The sequence below is a fragment of the Mauremys mutica genome, chromosome 2 (genome assembly GCF_020497125.1).
Source record: "Mauremys mutica isolate MM-2020 ecotype Southern chromosome 2, ASM2049712v1, whole genome shotgun sequence".
NCBI lineage: Eukaryota > Metazoa > Chordata > Testudines > Geoemydidae > Mauremys > Mauremys mutica.
The window spans coordinates 143,116,362-143,132,661 of NC_059073.1; the positions used below are offsets into that span (position 1 = coordinate 143,116,362).

At 49.0% G+C, this 16,300-nt stretch overlaps 1 protein-coding gene and 1 long non-coding RNA gene across 3 annotated transcripts in view; one reads left to right on the forward strand and one right to left on the reverse strand.

The window, feature by feature from the left end:
• The window catches only part of LOC123363770, a 53,787-nt gene that overhangs the window by 8,752 nt on the left and 28,735 nt on the right, over positions 1-16,300 (reverse strand). Inside the window, exon 1 of one of the 2 annotated variants that reach the window (XR_006576892.1) lies at positions 3,538-3,663. The exons of the other annotated variant lie outside the window; for it this stretch is intronic. This is a non-coding gene — a long non-coding RNA (uncharacterized LOC123363770). Of the gene's footprint in view, positions 1-3,537; positions 3,664-16,300 lie in introns of those variants that run through there. 2 annotated transcript variants of the gene reach the window in all.
• The window catches only part of LOC123363766 (1,5-anhydro-D-fructose reductase-like), a 34,766-nt gene continuing 23,446 nt past the window's right edge, over positions 4,981-16,300 (forward strand). Inside the window, exon 1 of the mRNA XM_045005121.1 lies at positions 4,981-5,112. Within this exon, the coding sequence (XP_044861056.1) occupies positions 5,044-5,112 (69 nt within the window). The 5' untranslated portion in view covers positions 4,981-5,043. The remainder of the gene's footprint in view (positions 5,113-16,300) is intronic.

The following is a 16,300-nucleotide window of genomic DNA, read 5'->3' on the forward strand; positions in this document are numbered from 1 at the left end:
AAGAGCTCCATTTGAACTTCCTCTGTGCCCTGAAGAAAAAGTAAATTCTAAGATCCGTAATACCAGATGTAACAACCTTGATCTTGGTTGTCTCTAGGGACTGAACCTGAGATCTCCAGAGCTAAGAGCAGTGCCTTAATAGCTTGAGCTAGCAGATTAAGCCTGCTACCTGGAAGCTGTAGAAGATTCATATCCACTATATATCAGGCATAGAGAAGAGACAGGTAACATACTGAACAGCGGGTTACCTTTGTACATATACTATAATATACATTGTACAGTAGCCGCTGGAATCAGTAAACACTGACTTCTGTCATATGACAACTGACTCAGATCATGTGACTATGCCTAGGAAATACAGTCTAGTTTCTTACCAACACTTTTCCATACCACAGTGTTATTACTTCTAGACCAGTGGTTTTCAAACTTTTTTTTCTGGTGACCCAGTTGAAGAAAATTGTTGATGCCCACGACCCAGTGGAGCTGGAGATGAGGGGTTTGGGGTGTGGAAGGGGGCTCTGGGCTGGGACAGGGGGTTGGGGTGTGGGAGGGAGTCAGAGCTCTGGGCTGGAGGTGCAGGCTCTGGGGTGGGGCTGGGGATGAGGGTTTGGGGTGTAGGAGGGGTTCAGGGTTTGGGAGGGCTCAGGGCTGGGGCAGAGGGTTGGGGTGTGGGAGGGGCTCTGGGCTGGGGCTGCAGACTCTGGGGTGGGGCCAGGGAGGAGGGATTTAGGGTGCAGGAAGGGGCTCACAACTGGGGCATGGGGTTGGGGTGCAGGCTTACCTTGCAGGCTTACCTCCAGCGGCTCCTGGTCAGCAGCACAGCTAGGGTGCAGAGGCAGGCTTCCCACCTGTCCTGGCACCATGGACCACGCTGCGCCCTGGAAGTGGCCAGCAGCAGGTCCAGCTCCTAGGTGAAGGCACACAAGCAGCTCTGCGCAGCTCTCGCCCACAGGCACCGCCACCCCAGCTCCCATTGGCCAGTTCCTGGCCAATAGGAGTGCAGAGCCAGTGCTCAGGGCAGAAGCAGCACACGGAGCCCTGTGGCCCCCCTACCTACGAGCTGGACCTGCTGCTGGCCGCTTCTGGGGCGCAGCGCAGTGTCGGAACAGGTAAGGAATAGCCTGCCTTAGACAGCAGCACCACCGACCAGACTTTTAACTATTCCACGACCCACACGTTGAAAACCACTGCTCTATATCATGCTTAAATTACATTACCTTCAACCCCAAGGTTTAGTTGGAATGGAGTTGCATTCTGAGCTGAATATTTTACACAGCTCTGGCTCAGACATTCATCCAAAGCACATCCACATCTTTTGAGATGGCAAAATCTGGGTTCTCATGACTTTCCAGAAGTCTGGGCTCTGATCCCAGCTGGGGTCCAGAAGGTGGAAAAGTTAAATCAGAACTACAGCTGGTTGCAGTTTTACAAACAGATTTCTTTTTGGTTGAAGTTTGGAGGAAGGGGGAAATAACATCAACTTTGAAAAGTGTTTGCCCCTGTTTTTCCAACTAGCAATAGAGCTGTTAGCATTTTTTTAATTTAAAAATTTTGATGAAAATATTCATCAAAAATTCAAATTTCACATACATTCCCCACTTCCCCCATAAAACACTGAAACAACAAATTCAGGTACCAAAAATGTTACCTTTTCCCAATAAGCTACAGTGAGATCACTAAAGAACTTCAGAACCCTAAATAAATTTCCATTTGAAGCTGGTCCTAGAACTGTACAGATGTTCAGGAGGGCTTGCTCGGGGGGAAGAGACATTCCCGTCCTCATCAGAACACCTAAAAGCATTTATGCATATGGTAACCTACATCTAGGGCAATATGTCTATTTACCAATTCTGTGCTACAGAATTTCTTTGACAAAGTATTTGCACACACCATGAATTCATATCCTTGGAGGAGACTACAGGTGGATTTTCTGTAGCAACTCTCTCAGTACTAAAAGTAGAACATTTCAATAGGATACATCTTTTTTCCTTCTAAGAATCCAGTACCAGTCTTTACCAGAAAAGAGTCTCACACACAATTAGCAGCTTCAAATTTCTTTCTACTCAATAAACACTCCAAAGATAAACCTCGACAGCACAGGACTTACAATACACCCTGGCTAGACTAACATCAGCAACTCAAGATTTGTTCTTTTCCTTTAAAATGAAAAATATAACATATGGCCTAACCCCCATTTTTCAAGATTTATTTACACACACAAAGTACATACAAGCAGGGCCGCCCAGAGGATTCCGGGGGCCCGGGGTCTTCGGCGGCGGGGGGCCCCGCTTTGGCGGTAAGTCGGCGGTGGGGGGTCCTTCCGTTCCGGGACCCCCCTCCGCCGAATTACCGCCGAAGCGGGACCCGCCGCCGAAGTGCAGCCCCCACTGTGGGTCTTCGGGGCACTTCAGCGGCGGGTCCCGGAACGGAAGGACCCCCCCCCCGCCGCTGAATTACCACCGAAGACCCGGCTGCACTCCGGCGGTGGAGGGTCCTTCTGTCCCGGAGAGGAAGGACCCCCGGCCAGCGAAGAAGCTCCGGGGGCCCGGGGCCCGTGAGAATTTTCCAGGGCCCCCAGAGCAAGTGAAGGACCCCGCTCCAGGGCCCCCAAAAAACTCTCGTGGGGGCCCCTGCAGGGCCCGGGGCCTGGGGCAAATTGCCCCACTTGCCCCCCCCTCTGGGCGGCCCTGCACACAGGGATTGGGGCTTCTGGCAATCAGAGACCTTCTGCTTTCACATAGGCTCAACCTAAGTATTACGTTAGCAGTTACATAAAACATTTAGATGTACCACTTAACCAATTGTTTCAGCATCCACAATACTGAGTGCACACACCACTTTAAATAAGAAAAGTGACAATTACTGTAACTGCTAGGTGCACCAGGGGTCTTTGGGCTTGTACACACTGGCCTTTACGTGGGTATGGCTTAAGTCGCTCAGGGGTGTGGAAAAGCCAGCCCCCGAGCGATGCAAGTTATACCAACCTAAGCGCCGGTGTGGGTGGTGCTGTGTCAGTGGGAGACGTTCCAGCAGCAGCAGCAGAACAGCTGTGCCACTGTGGTGATTCTAGCGTAGACTAGTCCTCTGGGTCAATGTTGTACTACAGCTCACAAAGACATTTGGCCTCCAGTCTACAATTCATCCTTTATGGTTGTTCTCCAGTCTCAATCCCACTGACATCTGTAAAATTCCAGGAAACTGTCCTGAGATCCAAACCACAGATTCACCCCAGGTTACCCCAACAGCTCTCTCTCCTACCTCCAGGGCTGGGCTGGACTCAAATGGTGATTTACCAGTCTGGGTGCAGGGCCATGCATTGCTTCTTAATATATATTCCACACAAGTACATCTTCCCTATTTACTTCATTCTAAACTTGTTTCTTAAAGTAAGCAGGGTAAGGCAAGTAGCAAACTTCCCTAGCCTCTTAACTATAACCCTATTGCAATATAAAAAAGTACTTATTTTCCTTCGTGAGAAGGAGGACTTTACAGATACCTTAACATATAAAGGCTGCAGACAAATAAGGTCCAACTAACCTGTAACATTACAGGAAACTCTATTGAGATTCACTCCACAGACTCACTGTGGGCTATCCCCTGCAGCTCTATCTTCTGCATAGGCTGGGTTAGCTCAGACCTGTGCTCAAAATGACTGCCAGTGTGCACACCTGATACAACTCACTGCTGATTGATCAGGAGCTTCCAGCTTCTAAGTAAGGCAGCCTGGGTGCACATGCAGGAAGGTCGGCAGTTAACAAAGCCTTCTGCACAAGCTTCTAAACAGCTACTCAGGTCTCCCAAATCCTACTCTAGTGCCCCAACTACTAGGCCATTCTTCCTAAGAGCATGCGTTAAAAAAAAAATAAAGAAAAAACCTTGATAACCTAAAGGAAAATAAAAATGTTTCATCCCAACATTAAGAAATAAGTGAATCCAAAGCAGAGATGACTGCTAAACCCCCTGGCAAAGTCTGCATGGTACATGGAGCTGAAATTGAACACAGTGGAGAACTAACAAAATATAGCATTTATTTTTAACCGTTCAATTTACCATTCAATCGCCAATTTTCCATTTTTAGCGCTGTAGTTTATTACACACTCTAAATTATTCATTAGCATAACCATTCTTTTTTCTTATTTAAGTAGAAAAGTTCTGGAAAACACCCTGCCGTACTGTCAGCCTATTTTCATTTTTTTTCCTAAGATAGGTTTTTTGCTCAAAGTTTAGCAATTATGCTTGTAAATCAGACATCAGTTCCCTACAAAAACAACCTTGTCAGCAATTTCTCCTGTTGATTTTGAGCTGCTTAGTCAGTTAGGCCCCAGGTGCTTTAGCTGTTCCCCAACACTTACCTCAAAGCCTATGCAGGACCAACTCATCCCACGTACCCCTTCTTCTGCCCCTACCATGTTGTTCTAGGGTTCCATTTTTATGCCCCTTGAAGTTCCTTTGTTGGTTTCTGTACCCCACCAAGGGATGCAAAGCAACTGAAGACAGGTCCAATCCTGAAGAGCGTACAGTTTAAGTAAATGAATAATTATTGGCATCCCACATTTTGGGTCTTTGTCCCCACACACCTTTGGGCCTTGGAAGGTTGAGAGGTATAAACCTAAAATAACAATAGGTAACGGAAAATCTCTTGAGTCAGTGAAGGGTGAGCCTCAGAAAGGTAGTAGTATGGATTCAGGAATAGATCCCTATTCAGGACAGTACTTAACCATCTGTTTACATTTAAACACCTCCCTGGTCAGATGCATCTGGAGGAGGTTTTTGTTTTGTTTTTTTTTGCAGGACAGAATTTTGTTTACTTAGCTGCTCCTATAAAGACTTTCATTCCAGGACTCTCAAGGCCGCAAAATATCCTTAAGCTTTCCTATTGGCTGCTAAGATAACCAATGACTATGAAGGGTGTCGTCATTTTATCCCCTGACCTGTGGGCATGTCTAGGCTGCGTTACCCGATGCATAAAAACTCCAGTGCCTTGAAACGGTGCCTCCGTGTGAGAGACTGGAGCACTGAGATTGAAATATTGAAAGCGTCGTGATGAGTTCGAAGGCGGTAACGCTGCCCTCTGGGGGAAGCGTGCCTTTACTTGGCCTAGGGACCTGGCAGGTAAGCTCCATAGCAGCAATTCTCTGGTCTCATTTTCTTTCCAGACTAAGAAAACATTGGTAGCGTCCTGGCTCCCAGGGAACTAGGCGCCCACCCAAAGTTAATCTCATCTGACCGTTCCGCACTTGGGGCAGAGTGGAGTTTCTGATGAGGTGTATCTCAGGCTGTGGTGAGCAGCTGAAAGCCGAAGGGAGAAAAGCGCTGTGGAAATACGTCCGTAGCAAGCTTTCTGAACAGCCCGGGCCCCACAGGTGGCTGGATTAGACAGGGTGATTGTTGGGTTTGTTTGTTTTTTTAAATCCTCCATTTATGCTCTTCTAATTGTTCTTTTAATTCCTGAGGCTGATCACTCGAGTGTGCATAGAGTAAGGGTGGAAATCTGTATGAAAGCAACGGGAAGCTTAAAAATCGAAACCCCTAAAGGCCGGTTCCTATTTACACTAAAGCCATGTCACAGAGTGGCCGGCCCCTTTAAACGAGGCAGGTCCAGCACACCTGTGTTAGAACAAGGGCTCCCAATTAAGAGTGTGGGGCAGCAGCTGGGACTACATAAAAGAGCCAGACTGTCCCTAAGGAAGGGGGAGAGGGAACTATGGGGCAGAAAGGTCCTGCAGGGACAAAGCCATGGGAGGTGGCGCTCAATGGAAAGGGCAAGGAAGTACCCAGCAATAGGCCCTGACGCTGGGACAGAGAGAGTCAATGGGAGAATTCTCCTGGGAGCTGTAGCCCAGGGTGGGCTGAGGAACTGTTTGTGTGTGTTTGGCTTAGGAGCGGAGAATAACACTTTGTCTGGCAACAGACTCTGGGTGGGGCTGGCGATTCCCAAGCTCGGTGAGGAAGGCAGCGTCTTACAGGCCACTTTGTGTAACTCTGGCCATACCAAGGGGCTGGGAATTCAGTGTCAATATTCACTGCCACTGCCAGGCCGCCTTACACTGCCAGCGTGATGCAAAACGGCCTCCATGTAGGTCAGACTCAGACAGACAAAAGCGAAGGAAAACAGTTGACAGTTCTCGTTCCCAGGTTAATCCGCCTACATGGCATGTATGTACAGTCAGGGAGGGAATGGCCTGAGCTTGCCTCTCTACTTGGGCAGTTCTCCTCCACGTTAATGGATGTGCTGCCAAAATCTGCAGCTCTGGATCTGGCAAGTCAATATTGCAGAGAGAGTTTGTTGTGGGGGCAAGGGAGAGTCTGGGAACCACTCCCATTAAAGCAGGTTTGTGCCTTTAAGAGGCACTTACGGCTATCTAGCTCTGCTCAGAGGAGGTCTAATTGCCGTGGTGCTTAAAAGGCTGGTGGGTCCGCTCTAGTAGGGGGCCCGATTTTCCTAAGAGCCCCATTCTCCTTTAAACGCGTAGATGGAGAGAGGAAACGGGAGCTGCTGTTTGCTGAGCTCGCCTTAAAGTCAGACCCTGGGCTCCCACTGGAGCCAGCTGGTGAACGTGTGCCAGGTGGGTCCATATTTCTGCTCAGTCTACACAGCATAGAAAGCGGTTACGCCTGAAGCTAGCGAATCTGGCTCTTCAGCTCTGGCTGTTGCAGTTGATGCTTTTCAGCTCACTCCATTCCCCGTGCATTGGCCAAATCAGTAGCTGTCGCACGCCCAGCACTCTTGGAAAATAACCGTTGTGCAGACCAGATCTTGGGCTAATCACTTAAACTTTCTCCTTTCTGTTTGGGGCGGGGAATGCATTTTTATGATGTTTGTACAGTGCCTAGCACAGTGGGGTGCTGATCCTGGTTAGGGACTTGAAGTGCTGCCGCAAGACGAATCATTCTACTTGCCCACTAGCTATTAAATAACAGCAAACAGCTGCATATCAGATGGCTGTAAAGCTGCTGGAGATCTCTGGTCAAACAGGGTTCTTACGGTACAAAATATTATATCTAACAAGGGAACCCAAAGTCCTCTTTCCCCTGCTGTTCGTGTTGGAACACTGGGTGTTCGGTTGGTGCCTGGCTTGTCTGGCACCACGTTGGGTAGCAAGCAGTGGGCGGTGTGTGACCGTCTCTTTGTCAGACAGGCAAGATAAAACCGTCTGCTTAACTGGAGATTTTCAGGGTGCACTGGATTTTTTTTAAAAGTTAATTACATGAAAATAATTCAAGTTCACATGGTCTCCTGTAGCTCAATCCATTTAAATGTCCCGACCACGGTGCCTATGAGAGCTCGCACTGCAAATCTAGCTTTGCTCTAAGACACAATAGTCTTCCAACGAGCTATACGGACTTCTCATTGAAATTTCTTGTGTAGCACCTACCGAAAGAACCCTGTTGTAGAGGGGCTCGGACGAGGCTCATCCCTCTGTGGGGCTGTGGGGTTTCCCACCGCCTCGCAATAGTTCGCTATGGGCCCAGGCCCTGGGTCAGGGCGGGCCAGTAAACAGTCAGGAGCTCAGGGTTCTGAGCATCTAGTGCAAGGGGGAGACGGCCACCCGTGAGTTGGGTGGCAGGGGGGACGCAGGCCCACCCACTCCACTGTGTCCCAGCCCGGGGCCCTAGCAGCGGCAGAAGACTCACTGCTGTGTCAGTGGGGATCCTGACCGCGACACACTGACATTAGTTCTGGCAGAGCTGCGGCCAGACCAGGGTCAACTGCCCCCAGGCTACTTCCGGACTCCCCTTCATAAGGTACCTGGGTTAGGGCGGTGTCCTCGGAGGTTTCCAGCACCATTGGTTCCTCCGGGTAACTAGTGAAGGGTAGGCTCGGCTGCTCCTCTGGGTAGCTAGCCATGGGTAGGCTCGGCTGGCCCGGCCAGTCCTCGGGTCGGCTGCAGCCTGCCGGCGTTCCCCAACCCGGAACTAGGCCAGAGGCATCTGGCCTCTCTGGCGGCTGGCTTTCAAGCGAGCTCTGCAGTTGAGCTTTTCTACTTCCTGTCCTGTGCCGTGACCTCTGGGGGGCGGGCGCAGGATCCACTGGCTCCGCCCATGTTGGTGCTAGGAGAGACTCGTCCCTCAGCGGGGCTGTGGGGTATCCCACCGCCTCACTACACCTGTTATCAGTAGTCAGAAGGGGAAGGAGAAAATGGTGCCGCTGAAACAACACCCCTTCTCCCAAAATAGCTGGAGGCTTCTGCTGAAATGGACAGCACTGAAATAAGGAGCAAATTGGCATTTTAGTTAGTCAGTAGGCTTCAGAGTTAACCCACAATTGAGCTGAATGGGGCATCCACACCTCTTGAAACTACTGCTTTAGAAATATTGCTACCTGAAGACTCAGGAAGTCAGCACTGCGGTGGATCAGGTTGGGGAAAGTTTCAACTATAAGGGGTTAGAATGTTTTAAATATAAAAGCTTACAGTCCGCAAAAAGCTATGGGGCTGGCTAACTAACCACTGGCGCAGTGTGCTGGTCAGTATCGCATCAACCTCCCTCCTGCCTTCCATTCCTAAATGTGGGAGCCAGACGACATTTGGCAAAAGCAGGGAGTCTGTCAAAATATATGTGGCCATGTCAGTCGATGACTGGGAATTCAGCAAGATGCCCGGTATACGGAATTTGGCTTTGTCGTTTTCTCAAAAGGAGAGTCTCATCTGCTGGGGAAAGGCAGACGTCCCCAGTGTCAAATGAGCCATGTTATCTCCTCCCCTTTCTTTATTTTTAGCTTGTATACTATTTTGGGCCCAATTCTGTGGTTGCAAGATGAGGCCCTGAAATACAACATCTTCCACTACCCCTAGAATTCACTTTATACACCAAAATGTATGCACTATAATAACCCCGCAGAAGTGTTTGCCACATCTCTCTTAATCCCAAGGGAGCGGATGACTTATCAAAAAGGTCAGTAAGATTTAGAACTTTGTTGCTGATGGGCTGTTCGAGAATTATAATAATTATTTGGATTATGGTAGCATGTAGAGTCTTTGTCCGCGCTTGGGGCTGTATTAAACACTTCTTGTTCCAAAGATTTTACAATCTAAGGTCCCGATCTTGCAACCAGCTATGCATGGGCAGAGCACTAGTGGCTTCCTCGTGGGTCTGTATTGGGTACAGGACCGCACCGTGGGTCTGTATTGGGTACAGGAGGACCAGGGCATAACTAGATAAGACGGGCAAAGGAAGCATTTTCTCCATTTGCAGAGGAGGAGCTGACCAGAATGACTTGTTCAAGATCGCACGGCCGGGGATAGAACTCACAAATAACAGTTCAGTGCTTTAACCACTAGGCAAGGTGTCCTTTCTTTTTTGGGAGGGTGAGGGTGGTAGGGATGAGTTTTAATGTGTCTGAAACTTGTTTCTTCAGGAGTTATAAATGTGACTAGTTTATGAAATGACCTCATTCAAGCAATTGTATAAAATACGTCTTAGCACATTTTACTTTGGTTTTTAAAGATTTAGCCTTTGATTGTACTCTAAGTATTTTATTTTTACTACAGTGACCTGGCAAATTAACAATGTGGTTAGGAATGCATTTGCTATGCCTGTAATTAAAAAAAAAATTTTGAAAGGCGACAAAAGCATTACTGGAGTGGAGAGCTTCCTGGAAATTGGACATTTTATTTTGGTATCCGTTTGTTTTGGCAATTGTGTTTTCAAAGCAGATTCTCTTGGAGGTTAAATTTTGACTGGAGGGCAGTGGAAGAGTCTGCTTGTTTTGCAGTGGTTCTCAACCAGGAGTGGTACACATACTCCAGCGGGTACACAGAGGTCTTCCGAGGGTAGATCAACTCATAGAATCGTAGAATATCAGGGTTGGAAGGGGCCTCAGGAGGTATCTAGTCCAACCCCCTGCTCAAAGCAGGCCCAATCCCCAACTAAATCATCCTAGCCAGGGCTTTGATATCTGCCTCGTTTTACAACAAGCTACATAAAAAGCACTAGTGAAGTCAGTACAAACTAAAATGTTATACAGACAACAACTTGTTTATACAGGGGTGGCTCCAGGCACTAGCGCACCAAGCGCGTGCCTGGGGTGGCAAGCCGCGGGGTGCGCTCTGCCGGTCACCGTGAGGGCAGCAGTCAGGCTGCCTTCGGCGGCATGCCTGCGGGAGGTCCGCTGGTCCCACGGTTTCGGCAGCAATTCGGCGGCGGGTACGCCAAAGGCGCGGGACCGCAGGCAAGCCGCCAAATCCGCATTACCAGGGGACCGCCCGCAGGCATGCCACCGAAGGCTGCCTGACTGCCATGCTTGGGGCGGCAAAATACATAGAGCCACCCCAGGCTCTATATGCTATAAGCTGAAATGTAAGTACAATATATATATTCCAATTAATTTATTGTATAATTATACGGCAAAAATGCCAGGTTTGTGGGCATGTGGATGGAGACGACAAATATTATGGCACAGCGCTTATGATATTTCAATGCCACTTTAAACCGTTTGATTTTCATAAGGGCTGAGTGACCACAGCTCCCACCAGCCATGTTTCAGAATGTAACGTTTTGGAGATGAGTCCGTACTGCTGGATCCAGTTCTGGGATCCAAACGCTGCAAAACTCAAGATGTTAAGTGCTGGGATTCTGACACAGGGGGGCCTCTGATTCCCCCCATCACTACCACCCAATAGCGCTGATGTGCTGGAGAGCTAACCAGGGATTGCTAAGATCTGGGAATGCTCCAGTGTAACAAACCAGTGTCATCCCTATACGTGTGTCTTTCTCCATCTCTGTATGTCTTTCTGAACATTCCCATAATCTAACAGAAACAAATCACCGTAGGACGGAGCCCATTTTGCTCTTAGCCTGACGAGACAGCAAGTGTGAAAAATTGGGACAGGGGTTGGGGGGTAATAGGCACCTATATAAGACAAAGCCCCAAAAAATCGGGACTGTCCCTATAAAAATCAGGAAATCTGGTCACCCTAGCCTTCCTGAATTTCTGAGCACTTGGGTGGGCAGAGCATCCATTGGATGCAAATTTAAAGCCTATTGCATGGCATGTAACTCCTGGGCATAGTCAGCTACAGGATGGTTCTCTTAAAACAAGAATGTGGCATCTACATGTTTGTAGAGGGGACATGAATCTTGTCACACCTCTGTGCTCTATGTGGCATGCAGAAGAAGGGGCAGAGAGCCGTTCACGAGAGAGAGCGTGGGCTGGGATTAGAAGTCAAAGAAGCAGGCCACGTATCCCACATGGCAGCTGGTATCCAGGCCTGCAGGGTCTTGTTCTGATTTGCCCAACACCCAGCCTGGCGCCCAATAAAGGGACAGAACGCTGCTACACACGCTTAGCAGGGTTTGAGAGCTGTTGAAAATTTTTTATTGAATCTTTGCTTTGATGAAAAATTGTGGTTTAGACAAAGTGAGAAATTGCATGAAAAGTGTCTGGAAAATAGATTTGAAAAAAATATTTTGAACTTTTTTGTTGGAAAACCAATCATTTTGGCAGAAAACCAAATGGTTTTGCTAACGGTGTTTAGCTGAAAAAGTCCCACAACCCCCCCCCCCCCCCCCCCCCCAAAAAAAAAAGAGAATATTGGAGAAAAATTGCCAGAAAACTTTTAGGTTTTGGTAGAAAATCTTCAGTTTTGGGGGCTGTTTGATTTTTCTGAGTTAAAAATCCAAACGTTCACTGGGGATGGGACCCACATCCCAAAAAGCTTTAGTTAATAGAGCAGAAGCTCAGGTCCTAGAGGCAATTTGGGATACGTGGGAAGATCCATTCTGTATTGGACTATTGTTCTATCTTGTCTCAAACTTTGCATTTTCCCACTAGCTATTGGCTCACACTAAAATCCCAAATCCACCATCCACAAGTTTTGGAGACAGATCCAAACTGTGTGGCTTGGGGTCTTTTCTTGGCAACGCTTAGATGTGTGGCCCTTACTACATTTAGCTGGAAATCTGATTCACTATAATGAGGAAGAGGAGGGGCAGTGGTTAGCTTGGGTCGTGGCAGACCTAGGTCCAGTGCCTGCTCTGCTGCAAACATCCTGTGAGAACTTGGGCAAGTTGGCTTAGCCTCTCTGCCTCAGTTTTCCCCATCTGTACAGTGGGAGTAATAGCACTGCCCTGCCTCACAGGGGGCTTGTGAGGCTAAAAAAATGAAAGGTTGGGAGGTGCCCACACCCTACAGTGTTGGGGACAAGATAAGTATCTAATCTGTCAGTGGTACAAAATGTGCTCTGTTAGAATTAACTCCATATTTGAGTTGCTTAATGTGCAGCACTGAAATCGCCTGCGGCGTGTTCCACTAAGTGCGGGGCCAGTAGTAACAACATTACACCAGCGAAAATCAGCTCAAGGAAGGTGTTTCTGCCCCATGATTGCTGGATCTGTGTCCAGCCCCTGCCAGGACTGGGCGGCTGGCACAAGGAAAAGCAACAAAGCTAATGAGTAAATGCCGCTGTCCCCGTCTCACTTTGATTTGCTCCCCTCTCTCCCCGTAGCAAGTTGCGTCTTGGTGAGTTTACATACCAGCTTTGGCTAACTTCCATCCTGTGTCTCCTTGTCAGTCATTCAGGATCATCCAAGTTAGCCCAGCCAGTTGGATCTGAGTAGCAGCTCTCTGGCGGCACAGAGTGTTTGAATTTCCAGTGGCTGCCCCAGACGAAGGGACATGGGGTGCTCCCCCTTCTTCACTGACATTTCAGAAATATTGAGAGTGGCAAATTCCTCCTCTGGGGCTTCTGTTCAGCCACGTGCTCCCCCCCAAGAGCCAATGCATGAGTAGCTCCTTCGAGAGATCCGTGATGGGTAACACTTCTCTAGGGCGCAAGCCAGCAAGATCTTGAGCTCTCCGGCACAGGGCTGGTTTCACAAAGGGACTTAGGTGCCTGTGTGTCTCTTTAGGTGCCAAAGGCCAACAGCTCAGCACCACAGACCTTCACAAAATCACGGCTCAGCTGCCACCTAACCCTGGAGGTGCCTACGTTTCCACCAGTGGCATTTGCAAAGCCAGCTAAATCCTGATGCCACTCCAGGGCTAACAAGCTGCTCGGAGCCCGTGCTCATGCCTAAACCCCAGTGGGATTCTCCAGCTAGGAGTTCCTCAGCCGATCTCGCCTGCAGGGCCAGATCCAGTAGATCTGCTCCAAGCACACCAGACCCACACACAAGCCAGTCAGGCCGCGGTGTGTGTCTGTGTCGATCAGTATCCAGTAACCCAGTGGCTGGGGCACCCACCGGGAGTGTAGGAGACTCAGGTTTGAAGCCCAGCTCTGCCCGACCTGGAGCGAGGGCTTTAACCTGACTTTCCCACTTACCCTGTGAGCACCCTGTGGTGTGGATGCGTGTGCGGGGGTGGGGGAGCTTTTCTCGCTTTGTTTTTCTCTGAGAAAGGGCTCAGCTGGTTTATGCATTTAACTCCCAGAGAGGGTTCACAGCTGAGGATCCAGAGTGGCGAGAGACCCCGCCCTCTGGCCTGTCACTCAAGTGCCTGAGACCCAGACCAATGGGAGTTAGGCACCCGGCTCGCTTTGTGGATCTGGGGCCTGTCCTTTTCCTCTGCATTTCACTCCGAGCGTCCGTAGGCTGCTCCCTGCTCAGCACGTTCGCTTCTGAGAACCTCTGGGTAAGGTGCCCAACTTTCACCTTGTGATGCGTGAGGAGCCCTGGCACCTAGCAACTCGCTACCTAGGCCTACTGTGAATCTACCCCAAGTGCTCTCGACTCCATTGAAGTCGGTGAGGCTTGTGGGTAAGGTGACCAGATGTCCTGATTTTATAGGGACAGTCCCGATTTTTGGGTCTTTTTCTTATATAGGCTCCTATTACCCTCCCCATCCCCACCCCCTGTCCCGATTTTTCACACTTGCCGTCTGGTCACCCTACTTGCGGGTGCTCCACACAAGCTGGGATCAACAATTCAGGGCCTGAGCCTGCAGCGTGCTCATCCCTCGCAGTGAGTTGAGGGTGCAGAGTACGATCCAAGGGGCACATGGCCCCTTTCTGGTTTAGACCAAATCTAAACCAAGGTGACTTGAATCGAAGCAACTGATTTGTCAGGCAGGGGGCTCTGGCTTGAACGGAGCTGAAGCATAGCACAAAGACAGGCCGAAAGCAGAACCACTGATCCAGATCATGCCGAGTTTTGCATCCCACTGGGCTCCTGGAACTCCGACCGAGCCGACATGGACACATCAGCCTTTGGTTTAATGTAATCTTAGCCCATTTCCTCCAGTCCTCTCCCTTTGTGCGTTTAAAATCAAAGCTGCCAAAACAAGAGTGAACACAAACCCAGAAGCCCAAGGGCCTAATGACCAAGAGGCGTTAGAGACTGGCACAAATTGAATTTCAGTGCTATTGCTGGAGTTCAAATAGAGTTTAAATCCTGCGTGGCATCTCACTGTCTTTTCAGACAGCAGACTCATGTCAGCTCTGGCAACACAGGCTCTCTCACAGCCCAGCGGCTAGAGCTGTCCCGTCCCTGCAGATATGCTAGAGGTTTGATGAGGATCCGCTGTTGTATTACCAGGCAGGGAAGGCAGCAGCGTTCTGGGCTGCAGTTGGGTATTTCTGGGTCTTTTCCCAGGGGCAGTTCAGAATCTGGGCAATGCAATCTTATTTATTTATAACCCGTTACTAATTCCTTGGGCTACGGACACTCCCATTCTCAGTCACATCTCTGCTAGATTTTTTCAGCTCAGGGTCACTGACTCGCTCGAGGTACAGAACACATTTGTAAATACTAGTCAGGATGTTCCCCTCACACTCGATCCGGGTGGCACATGGTTGTAGTTTACCATCAGCTGATCCCTCAAGATAGTTCTCTTGAAGCAAAATCCTACTGGAGACAAGGCAGTGGTAGCTTTTATCTCCATGTAGCTAGTTGGGGTCAACCCTGTTCCCCACCCTTCATCCATCAGGAGCTTACTACATTGGAGTAAAAAAATAAACCCCTGTGCCATGTCTCTACTTGGAATTTACATTGAAGTAGTGATCTCTGCGTAAATGCACCTCTTCTTGCAGTGAAGACATAGCGCCAAGTAAACCACAAACATGCAGAGCCTTGATTAGATGTGTGGGGAGTGTACATACTAGACACTAGACTAGACTACAAACATGTTAAGTACCATTGCCCCACTATGAGGAAATTTTCAGGGTCTGGCAAGTCTCTTTTGGTTAGGAAAAGAAACTGACGATAGGTATTTGTTTCGTTGGATCCTGTTTTGTTTACAAAGAAGGCACACACACAGTTTGCTTGTTTCCCTGAACACAATAGAAACAAACAGCAAGCCGTTTCCTGGCTTTCAGTTTCCAAGCCTACCTCTCCAGCAGTTCCAGGCCACAAGGAGCTCTCTCTCTGCTCCCCCACACAACTGCTTCTCTTGCTGACACACATACATATGCACGCACACTTGGGCCTAGCCTCTATTTGCAATCAGTGATGTCCACATGGCTCAGCTTCTGATCTTGCCATTGACTTGGGTGGTGGCTTCTACTGTTGCCATGTATCTCGTGACATAAAGGGGCTTAATTGCTCCTTCTCTTGAGCCTGAAAGAAAGGTGCTTAGCACATGCTTTGGCTTTAACCAGAGCTGTGATTGTATGTAGATCAAAGATAATTAACATCCCCCACATAACAGTATTTTGAGTTCCCTGGCAGTCGATTTACAGGAGGCAGATACTCATTTGAGGACTGTTGTCAGAGCTGTACCGGTGTGGTACTCTGCTCTCTCCAATGTTGATATCACTCGGCTGCGTGCGTGAGTTCCCTCTGTGTGCTGCCCCAGCTCTGCAGATAGCTGACACAGCAGACCCGATGAGAACCCCCAATAACCACAAAGTCTAGTAAGGTACGAAGGCACGTCGGCCAGGTTTATTGTCGAAAAAAGCACAGCCTCCGGCTCCCTGGCAAACGTAGTCCAAGGTGCTGCTGCAATACAGCTAGCCAGTACATATGTACTCCCTGACAATGGACTCAGCTCAGTCAGTGGCGAGATTTCCACTGCCCCCTAGGCTGGACAAAGACACCACCCCAAGGATGCATTCTTATACACAGATACAAACAAGTTACACATCACACCTGACGTATTGAGGTGCCACCCCTCTACGCAGCAAGGTTCAACCTCTCTACGTATTACAGTGCCGCCCCTCACCTTGTACATGTTGGTTCGATCAAAACAACTCTATCCATCATTTTACCCTTTTGCCCCTGTCATTGGGATGGGTCGGCCTGTCCTCCTGTTATCTATGGAATGTTTCAGTATAGTGAGTTCTAGTGCTGTGTTTATGCTAGGTGAATATATGTTTATGCAGCATCAGCCCTTTTCATGCCAGCTTCTGTGAGCAGGGCCTACCTC